The sequence below is a fragment of the Delphinapterus leucas genome, chromosome X, assembly GCF_059928025.1.
Source record: "Delphinapterus leucas isolate spDelLeu-1000000601 "Yukka" chromosome X, BTC_Dleu_Yukka2, whole genome shotgun sequence".
Classification (NCBI taxonomy): domain Eukaryota; kingdom Metazoa; phylum Chordata; class Mammalia; order Artiodactyla; family Monodontidae; genus Delphinapterus; species Delphinapterus leucas.
Genome location: NC_143150.1, coordinates 29266794 through 29287423, shown reverse-complemented (window position 1 = coordinate 29287423; position 20630 = coordinate 29266794). Strand labels below are relative to the sequence as shown.

The 20630-nt window shown below is 45.3% G+C and overlaps 1 protein-coding gene across 2 annotated transcripts; it reads left to right on the top strand.

The window, feature by feature from the left end:
* Positions 1-2709: 2709 nt before the first annotated feature.
* Positions 2710-19793, top strand: ATP1B4 (ATPase Na+/K+ transporting family member beta 4). 2 transcript variants are annotated; one of them, XM_022561855.2, is made up of 8 exons: positions 2710-3058; positions 6960-7209; positions 11305-11433; positions 11694-11798; positions 14848-15044; positions 15940-15996; positions 18697-18792; positions 19526-19793. In XM_022561855.2, the coding sequence occupies exons 1-8, from the start codon at positions 2996-2998 to the stop codon at positions 19685-19687; spliced, it is 1059 nt and encodes a 352-aa protein (XP_022417563.1). In that variant the 5' UTR covers positions 2710-2995; the 3' UTR covers positions 19688-19793. The 2 variants fall into 2 exon arrangements, with proteins under 2 accessions (XP_022417563.1, XP_022417562.1); XM_022561854.2 differs by having other exon boundaries at positions 6960-7221.
* Positions 19794-20630: the final 837 nt, after the last annotated feature.

Below are 20630 nucleotides of genomic sequence, written 5' to 3'. Positions count from 1 at the left end.
TGACTCCAATGGCAAACAACTCTTAAGCTCCACTGCACATGACCTCCTAGAGACTCCCTGAAGACTTAGCCAATCCCTAGGCGGGGAAAGTACATAACCGCTCTTTGATGGCTCTAGGACACTCCCCCTTACACACACACACACACACACACGATTGTGTAAATAGCCCACAGGAATAGATGCCTTAAACTAGCCCCTCTCAGAAGCAAAGGATCTCTCAAAAGTGCTACCTTCTCTTCCTTCCTTTGGGAACAGGAGAGCCCAGTCCGTAAGACCGTTTCTGTTCCCCATCAGCCACCATGTGGTTTTCCTGAGGCAGGCAACCAGGAAAAGGGGCTTATAGAAGCAGCTGCTAACATCTGTGCACAAGGACTGGCCATATCGTTTTAGGGACTTGAATCATTTGCCTTTGAACTTGCTATCAAGTTCAAAGCCTCTCCTTTCTCCCTCCTCTCTTGCCTCTGTAGCCACTGCTTCATTTGCAGCCCCATTGGCCACTTCTGGCTCCAGTCTGCTACACTGTTAAGCAGATTGCTTTTTTCCAAAATTGGCAGGAATGGTTTCTCCTTTAGTCTTTTGAGTGTGAGCTCATACAGACTTCTGTCTTTGAGATCCTATGGGATTTTGTTATTTTACCCCACCCAACAGCTGGCATTCCAGAAGCCAGCCTGGGCTATAGTCAAAATACACTGCAAATATATTAAGGATATGGCAAACCCCAAATTACCCAGAATGCTAGGGAATGAGAGATTCTGGAGAATGGAACATTTTGTTACCTGAGTTCACATTGCTCCAAATCCTCTTTTATCTCCCACTCTTAGTTTTTTCTCCCACTTTTATTGAGATATAATTGACATACAACATTACATAAGTTTAAGGTGTACAATGTGATTTTATACACATATATATGTGTATATATGTGCAATGTATATGATACACATATATATTGCAAAATGATTACCATCATAGAGCTAGCTAACACCTCCAGCATGTCACATAATTACCATTTATTTTTTATGGTGAAAACACTTAAGATCTACTCTCTTAGCAACTTTCAAGTATGTAGTACAGTATTATTAACCACAATTACCATGCCATACATTAGTTCCCTAGAGCTTATTCATTTCATAACTAGAAGTTTGTACTCTTTGACCAACATCTCCCCAATTCCCCCACCACCCCCCAGCCTCTGGTAACTGCCATTCTACTCTCTATTTCTATGAATTTGGCTTTTTTAGATTCCACATATAAATGAGATCATACAGTATTTGTCTTTCTCCATCTGACTTATTTCACTTAGCACAATGCCCTCAGGGTCCATCTATGTTGTCATTAATGGCAGGATTTCCTTCCTTCTCATGGCTGAATAATATTCCGTTGTATGCATATATACCACACCTTCCTCGTCCATTCATCTCTTGACAGGACACGTACCCGTATCTTGGCTATTGTGAATAATGTTACCCCCTACTCCTAGTTTTTTAGATCTTGCTAACATGACTGTACTGTCTTTTCTGCCTTAGTAAGACAAGACCAATTTACCTATCCTCTGTTTGGTTTTTGAGGCTCCCAAGGGCTTCAGGTTTCTCATATACTTAACATCAGGAATCACACAAAAATCTCAAATCTCAAGTGGAGAAAGTGTAAAGATAAAGCTCAATGTCTACTGAGACCAGGTTATCCCCTGGAATACATTTTGCTTTTATTAAAATCCAAAAAGAGGAATGAGTTTCTCTTTTCTTTGTCAGTGTTCTCTTTCTCTTCAAATGAGGGTATCGGGGGAGACTCCATAAGAAAGAATCCTGAGTAATAACGTTCTAATAAATGGAGTCTATATTTAAAATTAACCACTATTGAAGCTGTCTTCATCAGAATAGTCTAGGCTTGGCATTATGAATAAATCTGTCTATCTAAGAGGTTGGGTTGGCTTTCTTGGTTATGAATGTGCCCAGAATCTCAGTACCTGCAACATTCTCAGTCACCTGGGTGTAATGGGGGGGAGGGGATTTGTGAAGGATCTCACATTCCTCTTAGGCCTTTTGGCCACCCAGGCTCCAGTGGGGTGAACCAAACAAACCAAAAATGCTATACAATGTTCTTGGCTGTTTTTACTAATTTTTCTTTTGTTGGATCCCACATTGGCTTCAGGAGTTATATATGTCTGGGAAACTGACACTGCAAAGTTCTGGCTTGTTCCCTGCCCTGATGCTAAGGGATAAATATAGAGCTCAACCACTACAGAAATTTGGCCAGGATTCCAAGGGGTGTGTGTGTGAGGGGTAGTGCTGATGGGGTCATTCTGACATGTAGGCTAGAAAAAGGCTTCTTATGTCCAAGATCCTCTTTGGGCAGGGAGGGGCAAAGCAGAAGCCTGGCCTCTAAAATCAGAACGCATAATCCACCTTTAAGGGGCTGGTGGATTGACACAAATAAGGAATATCGTAGGTGGCTTGGTGTGTGTGTGGGGGGAGGTGGGGAGAGCAAAGGGAATCTTTCCTGACACCCTAGATCCTTTTGCATGAGATCAGCCTTATGAAAAAAGAAAGTTATTCTTGGCCAACTCCCCTCACCCCCAACTCCCACCCACGCCCCACCCCCTGCACACACTGATATCCAACTCTCAGTTGAGAAGAACACAACTTAAGATTTCCATTGGGCCCATAGTAGCTCAGGCGCTACAGAAGAGCAGGGAGTGAGAAGAGACATGAAGTTCGGGGCGGGGGGGTGAGCCGCTCATCCTCGTGACCCAGAATATCTCCCCCTCCCTGTAATGATGAGCTTGCTTTTCCATAAGGGCTTTCCTTTGATTCAGGGAAGGGGCCAACCAATGAGAGAGGGGCATGTTAGATTATTTTGGGGAAGGGCTCATGCCAGGAGGGTTCACTTTTACTAGGCGCCAAGTATCCCCAGCAACCAGTGTCTCCTGTACCAGCAGAAGCTCCAGAGCTCTCAGCCACTTGCCTGCCTCTGCCGCGTCTCTGCCCACTGAACAGCCATGAGAAGGCAGCTCCGGTCCAGAAGGGCTCCGGCCTTTCCATACGGTTATCGCTACAGACTTGTGAGTCCCAGGGAGCAGAATATTTTGCTGTCCCTTTTTAGTGGGGTGGGTTGGGGGATGTGTAGGTGGTGGCTTAGGGCTGCTTCTCCTTAAGATGGGCAGGAACAGTGAAGTTTAAGGAAGCCCATTGTTTCAAGCTCGAGCAGTGACTCCCAGTACCCCACTGCACCCTAAATTGCTGGATTGAAAGAGGAAGCCCCTCTTCCTGTGCAACAAACATAAGGGAAGGGGAAGATGCCAGAGAATAAGGGGGACTTCTAAAATTTTTTCGTGGGAGTCTAGAATTTGAACAGACCTTTTGGAGTCTGGGAATAGAGGTTTCATTCCGAGAGCAAGAAATTTAGCCAAGAGAGAAGGGAAGGGGAAGAGGAAATGAAAGGCGCTGCCTACCCAGCTGTCTCAGTCGCTTTGGGTGGTAGCTTCTTAGGAACCCAGCTGCTCTTTTCTAAAGCAGAAATTCCAAACGATGGCTAAAAGCATGGAATCCTAGATAGAAGTTGGGAGCAGTCCTAGACATCATCTCTCCAGAACCCCTCATTATGTAAAGGAGGCTGCTGGGGCTCAGAGCACAGGAGTGACTTGCAAGTTACTGGAAGAGCCAAAGTGAGAATGTAAGTTTCCTGACTTCTGATCCTGTGCTCTTTCCATCATATTTGCAGCATGCCACACTCCCTAGCCCTCTGATTCTCCACCACCCATTGCCTCCCTGCCTGCCACCCTGCCCTGCCCAACACTCACGCACCCCAACTTCAATGTCACCATTTATCTCCAGGGTGCATTAGAAATTTTTTTGAACCCAAAGTTTCTTTGCGTTTACTTTGCTAGAAATCATGAATATATGCCGCATGCAGTAGTTTTCTTTGCGGGGAGGTATATTCTGAAATCTCCCCCAGAGAGGGTTGTGATCTGGGCCCCAGGAAGAAACAAAGCTTAATCCATTTTTTGGGGGGAATGTCCACTTATATAACCAGGGAGCTAAGTGGAGACTGTCAACAGCCAGCAGAGGCAGACACGAATTCCTCCAACCCCGTATCAACCTGCGGAGGGCTTCTCGTAACTTTCCAGCCACAGTTTGTAGAGTCTCTCTTTTGACATCCCCAAAGTCCCTACCAGGTCTCAGAGCAGTCACAGTCTGTAGGGCATACATAACTATTCCTTACTTCGCATCTTTTCTCTATAATGCTGCTAAAGCGTTGTGTATAATTTCAATTATTTGTCAACTGGTTTGGATTTTAAATGCATCAGGGGATCTTGCTCTTTATAGGGGCTACTTGATCAAATTTAAAAAGAAATTATTTGATGCAGTGAATAATCGGGTGCTAATGTCTCTTTGACAATTAACCAACTGTTCGAATGTTTACAGGGTGTTACTCAATGCAGGGCACAAATTTACCTTTCGGGTCATACTGTTTGTTTATATATTTGTTTATATGTTTATATATTTAGAGTGCTCAAAATGGAGCCACCTTCTGCCCTTCAGACTCTTTCCTTTTAGGGCAACACGATGGCCCCAGCACACTCACATACACTATCACATGAGGGCAGTGCCACTTTAGGAAACTGACAAAAACAGACCCTCTCATTACCAAAGGATTCCCTACTGGATTCCGTTAAATAGTTAGTTGCACAAAAGTGCCTCTCTTGTACAATGTGAGGTTCTCCTATACCTGGAAGCAGGGGAGAGGGGAAAAGATATTTGTGGTTCCTGAAGCTCAGGCAGTGTGAGAGCCGTGGGGAAATTAGCTCTGAGAAGGTTAATTCTTCCCGGGAGGGTAAAGCTTTAATGACAAGCCATCTTTAATGGGATTATCGTGAGAGCTCATATCTACAAATAAGATCAGGCTGAGGCCAAAGCCAGCTGCCTCCTTGGTGGAGGGCAGGCAAACAGGCAACAAGGAGAGAAAAGGAAGTTTTCCAGAAAATATAAAGGGAATATAAATGTCTCCACGTTGAAATGTTATACTTCAAATTCTCTGAGATTCTCAGTTGCATTAGATTCTCTGGGGGCCATGATGACTACCCACTACAGTCCAAATGAGTGCTGAGGCCGGAGCAGCAAGCTCTGTGAGAGCATTCCCCCAGAGCTCTGGTTCAGGAGTTTTCAGTCAGGCAGTTATCACTGACGTTTGTTCAGTACCTGCTGGTTACCTAGCTGCGGGCTCCACACTGTGGAGAGCCATCAAGGAGTTAGAAAATATGGACCCTGCCCCCGGGTGCTCAGAATGTCATTCTGGAGGTCAAATGGGTACATATGTTCAAACACAAGGGAAAGAGATTTAAGAACATTTATTAATCCATTCAACATTGAGTGATGAGGTTTATTTTCCTAAGCCTTACTCTATGAGTCCTTGTCAGAGTTAGAAATCTTTGACTATAAGCACCTCCAGTCTCTTGGGAACACAGAATCTAACACATCGTCGTGCTCCATAAACCACCTCTGCTAAACCGCCTCTAGGCACTTGTGCTCACTGTGAGAAGCATCACATTGTCCAGGGTATCAGGAAGCATGGTTCTGAGACTGTCAGCTCTATCATGACCTTGCTGAGTGATTTTGGCTAGATCCTGTCCCCTCTCTGGGCCTCACGTGGAGAAGTGAATCTTCAAGGTCCCTGTCAGTGCTGATATGGCGCATGACATAAAGCTGTACATTTGAACAAACTAGAGAGCAATTCAAGAGTGCTTATAATCAAGAGCTAGATAGCGCCGGGCAGACTGAATGCTGAGAGTACAGCCTCGTCACGCTGTATCACTTTTACTGATTCTGAACAATCCAGTTTTCTGACCCTCCCCCCCGGCCATGGCAGCCCTTTTAGCTGAGTGTCCTCTAAATGGCCTTTGAGGAATCAGGCAGGGAGGGTGCAGCACAGAGCCCCTGGCCTCTATCATTTGACACATCCAACCCCAACAGGTGCACAGGCTCCGCCACTCTTCAGATTTGGACAGCAGAGAGAAGGGACGGTGGCCTCAGACCCACAAAGAGCAAAGATCCAACCCTCCAGCCCGTGGCTGGGAGGCATTGGAAATACCATTTGGTGAAGTCTGGGTTTTTCTTTTTTTTGTTGTTTTTTTGTTTGTTTGTTTAATTTTCTTAGAACCACTCGGAGAAGATTACAGTTTCAGATCTCAAGTAATGGCTGCAATCAGTCAATCAACAAATATATGCTGAGCATTTACTGCGTGCCCAGACTTCTGCCTAGGGTATGGGGTTGGTGGGGGGAAGATGACGTATCAGTTGCCGTGCCAGCCCTCAGGTGGTCTGTCCAACCTGCTTAAGGCAGGAGGAGGTTCCAGTGTGGGCAACAGTCAGAGAAGCAGCAAGTAACGCCCCCATCTCTTGTTTTCTGTTGGGAAGGCAGTCTAAGTTTTGAGGAGGGGTACGGCAGCTGGCCTCTCCTCCTGATGTCTGTCCCAGGCTATTTTTAGCCACAAGTTAGGATGGTGAGGTTGAGCAGCTGAAAGTGTACAGGGTGTTAGGACAAAGCTGGCTTGGACTGAGAATTTGCCATCACGGACACGAGTGTCTAAAACTACTCCATCCTCCAGTGTTGAGCTCAGCTCTGCCCTGACAGGCCAGACAAAGTTAAGCGGGAAGCAAAGGCCCCAGGACAGAGTAATGACATGAGCAGTCCTAGGGGAACAGCCCAAGTGCCTGAAGCCGATAATAAAACTTGCACCTCTATGGAAAGAATATTGGGTCAAAATGGGTCATAGAAAGGATATTTCCTTCAAAAGAACAGAGAGAAAGAAATCTGCCTCTTGTAACAACAGGTATGTTTATGGGTAAGTGGACATCTGAAGCATCTCCAAATATTGAGTCGTTTTCCATTTATTTTGGCTGGTGGGATGTGCCATTGGAAATCTTCTTCTCCAAAAAGGGGATTGTGTTTTGTCACTGTTTTAGGATGATCAGGATGAAGTGAATCAGAACTACTTAGCAGATGAAGAGGAAGAAGCAGAAGAAGAGGCTCGGGTGATGGTGGTACCTGATTTGGAGGAGGAGGAGGAGGAAGAAGAGGAGGGGAAAGAAGAAGAGGAAAAGGAAGAGGAAGAGAGTCAGGCTCAGGAAACAGGCAGTGCCTGGTGGCGGAAATGGCAGATCGTGAACGAATACCTGTCGGATCCGGAGAAAAGGATGTCTCTGGCCCGAACAGGTCAGAGTTGGAGTAAGTCCCAGTTGTCCCAATGCCCCAGTCGGGTGTCCTTTGCTTTTGGCTTGGTGTCCAGGACTCCTTTACCATACGTTGGATGGGCTTGTCTGCAAAGTTCTCTAGCACTTCATGTAACAGGATCACTGCCTAGGGAAATTAATGGGCAGATCTCATGAGAACAAACTCCCAAGTGGGTGAACAAACTTGATTGTATAGCTGAAATACACTGGGCTCAACAGCATTTGCAGTGCAGAGAGACAGTAAGAATGAGCTGAAAAAGTGCAGATTTCTTTGAAGCTCCAGCCCTGTCACTTTCTATCTGTAACTTTGGGCTCATCGTTTATTTTCTCTGAGCCTCAGTTTCCTCACCTGCTTAATGAAGGAAAGAGTATCTGCCTTACCTCTCTCACAGGATCAGCCTGAGGCTCCAATAAGATGTTAAAATTGTAAAGTACAAAGTACTATGCAGAAGACTATTCCTAAGATACGAGACCCAAGACCCTGCTAACCTGACCAAGGGTTTGTACAGCCTCATCATTTCACCTCGTAATATCAGTGAAGGAGAGCCACGGCTGCCCCTGGCCCCAGCTTGCATGTGCTTTGCGATCGATCCCATGGTGTATAGAGAGAAATGGGTTAAAGGGATCATTTCTAGCAATTTAAGGCTGAGTCCCCATATTGCTTGATCAATGGCAGAATTGCGGTCCCCAGCATTTCCTCTTTGTACCACATGCTGCCACCACCTTTACTTCACAGCTTCCCCAGCACGCCTCTCCCAGGGTCCTACTCACCTCTTGAACTATTAATGCTGATCCTTATCAGGAGATTTAGCTTGTGGTAAAATTCACACTCGCCATAGTCTCTGAACATCCCAGGAAAAGAGCAGCCGCTGGTTTGAATTCAGTTAACCCACAGAAGAAAACAATAGATAACTCTATGGATAAAATAAGAGTCCCCCAGTGCCAAGGGTCTAGGTTGCTAAAGTCAGTGGTCATGCCTTCTAAAGGCCCCTTTGGCTGAGAATTCCCTCCTTTGTAGTTTATGTTTCTAATTCAGCTCAGTCAGGGTGAAACAGCCAGCCCTGCTGCCTGGAATTAGCAATAGCAGGTGTGGGGCTCTGAACAACACCCACCTCCCTTCACCCCTCTTCAGTTCCCAGCCCCACCCCTGCCCATCCCTCGAACTCTCAACTGGAACAAATGTACCATTCAAGGAACATTCCGACGTTCTGGAAGCTGCAGACAAATGCTGGACACTCACTGGGGCTCCAAAAGGGGGCACAGCTGTTTCTCCCTTGCCTAAAGAGGACTGGAAAAACAGGCCTTGTGAAATGCAAGTGTGATTCTGGGAGAGGGAGCCCTACGTTAACCCTTAAACAGCCAGCCATTGGAACTTAACCAGATGAGCTGATTCCAACTGCGCCTGCGGAGAACAATCCATAGGCCAACAAGTGGGGATGAGGGAGGAAGGTTCAAGTGCCCAGGGAAGATATGGCAGTGGGGACACTGCACGGTAGGCCGTATCCAGGCCTCGGGGTAGCGGGTCTAAGGAGAGCCCGGGCTACCCCTGGGCAAAGGGCAAATAGTGATGCTAATGCCTAGGCCGCCACATGCCTTGCTGCCCTCCTGCCTGAGAACTAGGTGCCACTTAAGCACTTACTAACACTGTCCCAGCCTGGACATCAAAATGACCAACATATTCACCCAGCCTATTATTATATTCTGGGCTTTTCCTCTGATAGCTGGGCAACTTCTATTCTTAGGAGCTTTATGTTATTTTATTGGGTACTGACAAGAACTGTATGAGGTAGTAATATTATTATCCCCATTTTACAGATGCAGAAACTGAGGCTTAGAGAGGGTAAGTAACTTATCTAAAGTCACACAGTTAATAAAGTGGCAGTACTGGGATTCAAACCCAGCTTGGATGAACACTGGAGTTCATTCTCTTGCCAGAACATCATGCTGTCTTCATGAACTCTAGCAATGAGCAAGGCCCTGATGGATAGGGCCTTAGGACCTGATGGGGTGTTTTAGTGGAAGGACTGAAGAGTTGGGATCGTGGGTGCCTACTCTATTCAAGATATAATGGTCTATCCAAGCTTGGGTGGGACATTCAGGAGAAAACCCTGGATTACCTAGAGGAGCAGCCCAAGTAAAACTTGGACATTTGGAGCAGAAAGGGTTGGAGGGATCAATGGGTTCAGGTGGGTACAGTGCTTGGTTTTGCCGGGGGCAAGGGGTGGTGTAGCTGAGACAGTTAGCCTATCACAGACTCAGGGCACAGACTCCTGGGCAAAGCTGAGGGGACTCCTTGCTAGTGCCCTTCTCCCATCTACAGCTTCCTGGCCACACATCCTGGGCAAGAAGGAAGATATCTCCAGGGGAATGTACCTGTATTCTATTGCTTTCCTCTCATCCATGAAACTGAGCCTTCTGGTCCCCCAGGATGGCTCCAGCTGTTGATCGGTTCCCAGGATGGGGATGGGGGTAGAGGGTTGGAGGAGGAGTCACAAGGCACATCCCATCAGGACAGCAGGCGGGCAGCAGCCAAGTATCACAAGCACACGAGGTGCTGCTGTTTCTTCTCCAGGGACTCCAACTGAATCAATGTGTTCATATTCCAGTTCTGCTTTAGTTCATCTTATAAAACATAAAGGTTCACTTCTAGTTAGATTAGTAAGAATTTTTTTCTCCTTCTCCCTACTCCTTTTTTTCTATTTTTTTTGGTTCATTTTATTTGGTTCATGGTTCAACTTAAAATTTAATATTTAATAAATAAATAATAATTAAAATGAATATCTACTTATAAAAAATTAATATTTGGATTTGGTTTGGGGTACAGCAAAGTTATGTGGTTTGTTCCAGTTTCTGGTTCATGATTCAGTTCAAATCTGTAGCTCCGACATCATGTCACTGCTGTGAGTGGAGCTAGATGTTATTTTCTGAGAGAGCCCCAAGGAGGACTTGAAAGAGCTTCTCAGCAGCAATCTCATGCTCATTCACTCATTCTGTGCTGCCTAATCCTGGGGCAAACCTAGTGCTAATCCAGCCCACAGAGGAAGAATTCACGCAACTGTGCTTCTGGTCCTATGGCAATAATAATATTAATAATAACAATGATGAAGACTGCCACTTACAGAGCACTTAGTATATGCCAGGCTCTGTGCTGTGCTATTTATATGCATTATTCAATGTTAAGAAGTAAGTACTATTATTATCCTCATCTTACAGATGAGGAAATTGAGGCCCAGAGAGGTAAATACCATGTCTAAGATTAAACAGTTAGGAAGTGGTAGAGTCAGAACAGGATGTAAGGAAAGGCTGAATTTCAAATAGTGTTAGGGATATTGATCAGAATATGAGGTAAGTGCTGAACTTATCCCCATTTTACCTGTGAGGAGTCGGGGGTGCCAGGAGGTTCTATAACTTATAGCTCACAGGCTGAGTTCACAGGTAGCAGGTGTCAGTAATTAAGTACAGTTTGCCCCTCTTCCCTTCCCCATCCTGCGTTAGTGTTCTTTTTGAAAAGCAGAGTCACTTAGAGTTTTGCCAAAGATAAAGAAGATTTGAAATACGTAAAGTGAAACCTCACTTTGCCTTCATTAGAGGCACACCCAGTGGAAACGAATCAAAGGTTTGAATTATAGGCTATGTGAAAAGAAATGCTGTTTTCATCACTTGCAAATACATATAATCACTGGAACCAAGCTGCTAGGACTCTTTAGGGCACCTACTTTAATGAATAGCGAAGAATGATTTGTACTTAGGACATCAACCATTGCCCAGAGGACTCCCAAGCAATTTGCCCTCTGCAGTACTTTAAACTCCACGCCCCTGTAATCTCGTTCACGGTCATCATTTGCTCAGCAAGCCCTTCCATCGGAGATGCTGTAAAGGTAAACTGCAATCAGACCTCTGACGCAATTCTCACCAATTGCAAATTGGTGAAACCTGAATAAGCAAGGACATACTGAATCTGGGGAATTAAACAAAAAGCCATGTCACGTGTTTGGGTTGGTTCTGGTTCATGAGTTCAAATGCAGAGGCAGGGCTTGTTGGCCAGCACTGACCACCCTCATCTGTGATTGTTCTGCAGGCCTGATCTTAGTCATTTACTTCTTCTTCTATGCTTCCCTGGCCGCTGTGATCACCCTCTGCATGTACACGCTATTTCTGACCATCAGTCCTTACATGCCGACCTTCACTGAGAGGGTGAAGCCTCCTGGTGAGTGCCCAAATACCCTGTGCTCTCAGAACTTGCTGGACAGAAATCTGCTTGCACAGCATGTTCAGCTTCAATTAACTTTGGCTCTTCCCGGTAATGACTTAGGGATTCAATTATTAAGAGTAAAAGTAAAATGGTACTTAGCAAATTATGGTCCTTTTCATTTTGATTGCCTGGGGGGAAATGGTTTCATGGGAATCGATACAAAAAAATTATCCCAAGAATGGGTTAATATATCCAAGACCTGTTTTCATTGCCAGGAGTTATGATCAGACCCTTCGCCCATAGCCTTAACTTCAACTTCAACGTTTCTGAACCTGACACTTGGCAGCATTATGTGATTAGTCTAAATGGCTTTCTCCAGGGTAAGTTCCTCTGAATGGTGAGAATCTCTTTGGAAAGGTGATGGGTGGGAACTCAAAATTCAAAATTCACTTGGCTCAGAAATCCCAGTCTTACTAGCACTGCCCATTCTGGTTTTTCCTTACCATGCATCCCCCTCAGCACCTGCAGATACAATCAAAACTGCTGTGGTTTGTGATTGTATGTTGCCTTGAAAGCATATAAGCCAGTAAGATGATAAGTTCATTGGGGCAGAGAACTTGTTTTCTCTTCCTGAACACCCTATAGCACCTAGTTATGTCCTGGGCACATCCAGATGGCTCAATAATGATCAATTATAAAAGATAATTCGGGGGCTTCCCTGGTGGCGCAGTGGTTGGGAGTCCACCTGCCGATGCAGGGGACGGGGGTTCGTGCCCCGGTCCGGGAGGATCCCACATGCTGCGGAGCTGCTGGGCCCGCGGGCCATGGCCACTGGCCTGCGCGTCCGGAGCCTGTGCTCCACAGTGGGAGAGGCCACAGCAGTGAGAGGCCCGCATACCGCAAAAAAAAAAAAAAAAAGATAATTCGGGGGGAGGTAGTGGTGAGAAAAGAAGAGTGTTCTCCAGAACAGGAAGATTCTTGCCTCCTATGTTTTCTCAAGGTAAGAGAATTCATTTCTTGGAGATGATCCATCATAAAGGAGGAGAAAAAGTGTCTTCATTTAAATAGCAGTCCAAAAGGGAGTTAGAGGAAGAATCTCTGGGTGGCACTCACTCCAACATTTTGATAGCAAGTGTTTTCTATAGCGTCATCAGATACATTTTCAGGGTTGAATGAATGGCTTTCTGAGAAGCCCTTACACAGGGTGAAAACTGAGGTAGCAGCTTGGTTAAGGTTAAACACAGAGCACACAGTCTCTGTATTTATCCAGCTATCAAAGAGGAGCCCCCATGGGTTTACTGCACCTATTATTTGTGGAAAAAAAGCCAGGTTTGGTTTCCCTGGCCTGGCTGAAGTGGGGTGATGGGGGTGGCCAACAGAATGTGCACTGAATTAAGAGGATTCTCTTATGTGATAGGAAGTGTTATTTAAATGTGTAAATGTTGTCACTGAACTTTAACCCTGCATAGCCGAGTCTATCATCCCCATTGGGGGAACTATGGCTCAGAAAGGAGAAGAAATGTGATCAAAGTCTCCCAGTAGCAGTAGTGTTTAAATTTAAACCCTTGTTTCTGTTCTCGACACCCTTGCTACTCAAAGTGTGACCCAGGTACCAGCAGCATCAGCATCACTTGGGAGTTTGTTGGAAAGGCAGAATCTCAGGCTCCACCCAGACCTGCTGAATGGGGATCTGCAGGTGATCTGTATGTCCATTAAAGCTCAAGAAGTTCTGCTTTTCATAATTCTTTGTTGCTGCCATATGACCAGGAGTTAGAAACTCAGCTTTGTATTGGTAATGCTCAGTGTCATCTTGCTTAAGTCTGAGCTTCAGATTCCTCACCTGTAAAATTAGAGGGGCTGGGTTCTTTTTGAATCCATGTAGTTCCACTTTTGGCTCCCCAAAATGTTTTGGGCATCATAGGCAGCACAATATCTTCTTTTCTTTCAAAATGTTTGTGAGCTATTGCAAATGTACTGCCAGAATCTCTGCTGAGGAAATTCCTCTGAGAAGGTAGTAGATTCAGAAATATCAATTCTGACCTGATGACACAGGTGGGGAACATTAGGAAAAGCATTGGGTTTTTTACTTCCTAAGTGTAGATAATATGCCCTGTTAAAAAGGAACACATCTCTGAAATAGACATCCCAGAGTATCAATTTCATTCCCATGAGGACAGGGATTTTGCAATAAGGGTCATGTCCATGTCACAGTATTTTTAATGGAACTACCTCAAGAGAAACAAGGAGCACATGATTAGAGCTTCTATTTAGAAAGTTGTTATTTGAACATAGTTTACTCTAAAAAAAAGAGAGAGAGAGATTAAAACAAAACCTTGAATTGAATGTAGCTTTGTCAAAGGACAAATAAAGGCTTAGCCATAATTAGAATAGATTTAAAATTCCCAGTTACGTTTGGAGTTTCAACGCTGGTGGTTTGTAGGTGCACAATCTCCTCTAAAAAACTGAGCTACTTGGAACATGAATGCATGGGGGCTGGATCTAACAGGACTAACTGGATTCCATCATTTAGAACCAAACTGGAAATAATGCAGGAATTTCTAAAGCCCAGTTCTCTGGCATCTAGTAGCCCAAAGAGTCAGCTCACAGATAGCCCTTTTCAGCTCTCTCCCTGATATATGTACCTTGGGCACATGTTAAATTCCATCCAGTGTAAAGGGACACTAACTCTGAGTGCCTCAGGTCTCAGTAGACAAGATCTCACCCCCTCACCCTCTCAGTGGAGACCCTATGGTTGTCATTGTTTTCTGTCTTTCAACCTAAGCTTCTATTTTGCAGTGCTAACTTCCCTCTGTAAAGAATGAGGAGCCGGTTTATCTCCTCCTCTTTGTCCTCCCCCTTCCTCCTGTCCCACAACACACACTCTTCACTGTCTTGCATCGGGTGCCTCTCATTGACCTCAGAGAGATGTTTCCCTAAGCTGAACTTAAAGATATTTAACCCAGGGGCTTTGCCTCCTTATATATGCCATGCCTCGATATGATTCAATCCTTCTTCCAAAATCCATCTACTACTTTGCCTATTCCTCTCCCAGAAGTAGGAAAGGCAGCCCTCCAAGTTTACAATTTACCGTATCAGAAAAGAAATAATGAAAAATAGAGAAAAGTTATAAAGCGATAAACACACAATCCAGAGACAGATATCGAAGAAGTTCAAGGGAATGAAAAGCAAGGGGACAAGCAATCAAAGTGGGCTGAGGGGACCAGCCCAGAAGGCTTCTTGGAGGGATGTTGCTGATGAAGGGCCTTGGGCACCTGATGCCACGTCACAGGCCCTAGGACAAACTGAGTGGGCTTTCAGAGGAGCACAAGCAAGTTCCTGGAGAAAGGAAACTAGGGAAGAGAACTACTGAAAACATGGCCTTCCTCTGTAGTACCTATCTAACACGACCCTTTGCCGCCCACACTTTAGGTTATAACGACAGTCTTCAAGAGGAAATGAACGTAGATTGCCCCCCGGGCCAATACTTCATCCAAGATGGTGATGAGGATGAGGACAAGAAGGCCTGCCAATTTAAGCGCTCCTTCCTGAAGAACTGCTCTGGCCTGGAGGACCCTACTTTTGGCTACTCTACTGGACAGCCCTGCATCCTTCTAAAGATGAACCGGGTATATTGGCCCTTGTCACTCTGTCTATGATAAGTGGATGAGTTGGGTAGGAGGGCTCTGGCCGCTACATTTCTCTTGGGCTCTGTCTTCATACACTGTAAGTGTGGCCATTTTTACCAAGAGCGTCACTAATACAAACAACCAGACAAACCTACCAAGCAATAATTCCTTTTCTCCCTGAACACTTTCTATTTTGATTCTTCTCCAGCACCCCTAAACCTTTGATGCTCTGTCAGGAATGAGATCTTGAGCTGTTTGGAACAGGGGACTGACATGGGGGTGGCATGGGGGACAATTCTTATTTTTTTATTTATTTTATTATTTAAAAAAATTTTTTTTTGCGGTACGCGGGCCTCTCACTGTTGTGGCCTCTCCCGTTGCGGAGCACAGGCTCCGGACGCGCAGGCTCAGCGGCCATGGCTCACGGGCCCAGCCGCTCCGCGGCATGTGGGATCTTCCTGGACTGGGGCACGAACCCATGTCCCCTGCATCGGCAGGCGGACTCTCAACCACTGCGCCACCAGGGAAGCCTGGGACAATTCCTATATCACAAGAAATGCATTTTCCTTCTCTCCTGCCATGCCTCAGGTGTGGCAGAGCCTTACCAGGCACACTCCTCTTGACCCAGTACGTTCTTTACATTTTCAGGGTAATCCTGCTGCAGTTACCATTGTATGAATATCAGGCACAAATAAAATAAGAAGTAAGCTGAGCTGAGCAGCTCAGAAGATACTTTGCATTTTCTGCTTTCTGTAACATTTCTGAGAGGGCAAAATAGATCATGTTTATGCCTAAAGAAAGGACAACTCAAGGGGGATTTAGAAAAGCCATATTTTTACTGTCAAATCTGTTTTGGTTTTTGTTTTTTAAAAAAACGCTGGTTTTCTTTTGCTAGATTGTTGGCTTTCGTCCTGAGCCTGGAGACCCTGTGAAGGTTTCCTGCAAAGTTCAGGTAAAGTGCCCTTTTGAGTAAGTACTGTTAGCACATCTGTTTCATGCAAAAGGGTGGGTCATCCCTTCCAAGGGCTTTACCATGGATGGTTGCCTAAGGGTTAGGGAAAGGGTTAATCTTTTCATAACTACACCTCCATTTATACCTTCAGGCCTCCCTGTTTCCAGAAAGCATTCCATTCATGTGTATTCGTGTGTGTAGTGTTTGTGTGTGTGTGTGCTGATTTATACCTGTGAAAGCCAAAGACTGAACCTCAGCTAAGAGCCACAGCAGGAAACAACAATGTGCCAAGTCATTAACGGAAATTCTGTTTACACTTTTGCTCTAATTACTTGTTTCTTTGAACTAAACAAGCAGCTTTCATTAGAGTCATTAGTCCCTGCTTTTAAAACTGATTTCACAAAAGAAAAGCAAGGGAATGATATCACAAAAGTGAGGTAGTGTTTGTGGAAAGACAGGCTCTGATCTGTTTCTTAACTTGGGTGGAGGTCTTCAGGGGTCAATTTTCTTCTTCTTCTTTAAATCGTGTGTGTGTGTGCGCGCGTGTGTGTGCGCGTGTGTGTGTGTGTGTGTGTAGCCTCCATACTCTTTGACATATTTTACAATATAACATATATAGCAATACAAAACTAAATAAATAAATAAAACTGATTTCACTTTTTGCAGCAATGACCAGTGGCACTGGGTGTTGCAATAACAAATGACTACAAGGGAAGTATAAACAGAACTCAATTAATATGCTAATTAACTGTCCTTCAAGGGACCATTAACTCCTATCTCATCTGTGCCAATTAGCTTCTTTGTAGGAAAAAGCCTACAAAGATCTTGGGTTTGCTGGGGTTTGCTTCTTAAAGTTGGCAGTAGCTCCCTCCTGTTTGGTAACACCTACTACACCCCCAGTCCTGGACGGTTGTCTTGCAAATGTGTGAAGCCGGGTAACCCCATTCTCAGTACCAGAAATGCTGCTCAAAACTCCAGTCTCGATCGTGGCAGATCAGAAAGCAGCAAAAGGCAGCATTTATTCAGTCAATAGTTCACATTCAGCAAGAATTTATGGATCACTTATTAAGTACCAGGTACTTTGCTAGGTGTTGGGGGTGCCAAGATAAATATGATTCCGTCTCTGAAATCAGGGCCATCAAGTAATACAGGTGCTATGAAAGGTGCAGTGTGGGGCTTCCCTGGTGGCGCAGTGGTTGAGAGTCCGCCTGCCGATGCAGGGGACACAGGTTCGTGCCCCGGTCCGGGAAGATCCCACATGCCGCGGAGCGGCTGGGCCCGTGAGCCATGGCCGCTGAGCCTGCGTGTCCGGAGTCTGTGCTCCGCAACGGGAGAGGCCGCAGCAGTGAGAGGCCCGCGTACCGGAAAAAAAAAAAAAAAAGGTGCAGTCAGGACATTAAAGAGGGAAAGGTTAGTTCCACATGAGAGGTGGTGACACTGAAGTTGAGCTCTGAAAGGTCAGGCAGTGCTTGCTAGGTGAACAAGGGAGGAAGGACATTCATTCTGGCCACATATATGTGAGCATGTACAAACATACACACGTGAGGTGTGACTGCAAACTGGTGGAACTGATTACACACACCATTCACAAAACAACGAATTTCATTACTTTTCACAAGAATATATAAATAAACCATAAAGACGAACTCAGTCTTAAACCAGCATATTAATTGGATTGAGTCCTGCTTATAGTTCCCTAGTGGAAGCCATTCATTTTTCAGCTTATGGGGAACCTTGCTGAGAACTGTCCTTTAAAAAAAAAAAAAGAAACACTGAGTCATTATACATTGTATAATAATCAACACTGGTCAAATCCACACCCACTTGTGGAAATCAAGCATGATGAGGTAATTATTAGAATAAATTAAGGAGAGCTCGGTTTATACTAAGAGCCATTATACTACATCGATAGAAGTAATCACATGACCCGAGTGAGTGATTTGCTAGTAGTGATGCACTATTTGCCCCCTAGTAACCTCTAGACCTCTGCTATTTAGGGCAAGCCTAACGCATAGGCAGAATGGGCAGTCCCCTACCTGACATGATATGATGAGGGTAGACTTGTTTATTTAATCATTTCCCCCCTTGCTTATCCTCCTGACCCCACCTCCTGTAATTAAGCACCTCAGAGAATGTGGTAAGAGACGTGCATTTAGGTGAGCCAACTACAGGCTGTGTCCCTATGCATCAGGTCCCTGTGCACTGGGTCTGACCTCAACCAGAAACGAGCACACCGTGTGCACGTTGTTGTGGAGTGGGATTTACTAGGCATGTTCCAACTTACACCTGCCTCAGCTCCAAAGTCCAAGACTGGGTACCAGGACCAGTGTGATTCTTTGGAGAGGTGCTGGCATGGTAGGCCCTCTTGCCAGAGCAACACTGGGTACTGCAAGCCCTTTGGAGCCCTTCTGCCTGGGTCCCCTAGAAGCCAGCATAGAGCCATACTGAGAACCTTCAGCCTCCGTGGTCTGGGCCTTCTATTCAGTGTTCTTTGCACTGAAAAGCCAAAGCACAGTCTCTCCCTGGAAACACTCCTCTGGGGATAAGTCTGGGCTGAGCTATGCCCCATTCTGCTTTCGTGGTCTTCCTGAGACAGTTGTGGGTCACACAGTGATTTCACCTGGGACACAAGCCCCTTTAGCTCAGGCTCCAACTCACTGAGTGACCCAGCACCTGATATGTACTTGCTTTTACTTACAGAGAGGTGATGAAAACGACATCCGATCCATCAATTACTACCCAGAGTCGGCTTCTTTTGACCTCCGTTACTACCCTTACTATGGCAAACTGACTCACGTAAGTCTGTATTCCCTTCAGTCTTTGCTGTCAGAAAGGGCTCAGAGACAAAGGAAGGGCTGGCTGGGATCTATGAGAATTAGGGAGCAGCAGGTAGTAGCAAAGGGGTGAATAGCTGCTGGCCCAAACTAGGAGTTCCCTCTACCAATTCCTATCCCAACTGCTCCTTTCCAAACCTGGAGGAATCTCAGACACGGTCTGGCCTAACTCCTTCAGTTTACAGATGGAGAGATTAGAGTTCAGAGAGAGGAAGTGACTTGCCCAAGGTCACATAGCTAATTAGTGGCAGAGCCAGGAGCAGACAAATCACTTGCCATTGCACTAAATTATGCCCAAATAATCACTTTCCTGTTTCTCCCACTTAGAGCCTTGGGGCAGTGAAAACTTCATCTCCAGCATGGAGACTTGATAAATACTAGTTCTGGTTTGATTCATGGTCTGATATCTAGAAAATCATATCACGCTGAGCTAGAATTGGTTTTCCCCAGAGGACAATCAGACAACTGACACTGACTTATGAGAGAAATATGTCATTTCTCCACTGTCCCAGGGCAGAGAGAGCATGTCAGTTGCTTTAGCCATTTGTGGCTTGGCATCATGGGATTTACTCAGTTCCTTTTGTGGAGGTTGTTCCATCCTCCTGCACTGATTATCTGATCACTTCCATCCTATTGCCCTCCCCTACATACCCTCCCCTCCTCACACTTAGAATTCATTGTTCTTCCACCTACAGGTTAACTACACCTCCCCGCTGGTGGCAATGCACTTTACAGATGTAGTGAAGAACCAAGCGGTGCCTGTGCAGTGCCAACTGAAGGGCAAAGGCATCATAAATGATGTCATCAATGATCGTTTTGTGGGTAGGGTAATCTTTACTCTGAACATAGAAACCTAAGAACTTCAGGGGGCCACTCCCACCAGTTCTGTTTCTGTTTTATTTCATGTTACCCTGGTAGCACCTGAATTCTTTTTCTTCAATTGGGAGACAGCCAAGTGGACACCTGAGACAGCAGATCATCTTTCCTTGCCTTTGACATATGTTCGAAATGGCATTGTGGGAGCTATTTGATTTTTAAAGGTAGTCTCTCCTGATGACAAATAGCTTATATTAATTTCCTTTTCTCCCACTTAAAACTAAAACCCATTCTTGCTGCTAGAAGTCTCATTGTAGTGTAACATAGTATCTGATAAAATTCACAATAGCCATGAAGGAGGATTTCCGTAATGATTACAAATTCATCATGTTTTCTAAAAATTTGTTGTTTTTAGAGGTAAGATTCCTCCCAACCAGGCTGATAACTAACCATTTTTGTTAACCTGCCTGGCAAGGTCCTTCCCTGAGAATCACCAACCAGACCAATCCAGAATACACCTAGGGCCACCATACCTAGGGAACTCTACATCCAGGGGTGCTTGTGAAACTGGCTGCCTCACATGGGCAACTAAATACTGATTCACAGACTAGGTTATCTTCACCTGGGACAGAAGTCAGTGATAACTGGATATTGTCCTGGGATAGACCAGAACATAGACCTTCCCTATAACTTTTTTTGGGAGGTGAGGCCCACTGCAACTGGGGAGAACACCTACCATGTGGACGTGACTGGTATTAGATTCCTTGCTTTATGGTGTAATCCAAAGGCAAATGTTCCTGCAGAAAGGTTTGTCTCAGCTTCAGACACAGGAGGAAAACAAGGAAGATCTCCACCAACTAATTCTTGAGCTCTTTGTTTGACAGTAGTGTGATGTTCTTTGAGACCATCAGGGATAGGTGTGTTGACCGTCCCCGCCCACACCTCGTTACAGCGCTGGGGATTGAAATCAGGGTCTCCCAACTG

Bases quoted from the DNA above. Each gene is read 5' to 3' on its own strand.
- ATP1B4 (XM_022561854.2), top strand. From the start codon at position 2,996: ATGAGAAGGCAGCTCCGGTCCAGAAGGGCTCCGGCCTTTCCATACGGT. The intron at 7,222-11,304 runs GTAAGTCCCAGT...ATTGTTCTGCAG, and splicing joins CCGAACAGGTCAGAGTTGGA to GCCTGATCTTAGTCATTTAC. The intron at 11,434-11,693 runs GTGAGTGCCCAA...TTTCATTGCCAG, and splicing joins TGAGAGGGTGAAGCCTCCTG to GAGTTATGATCAGACCCTTC.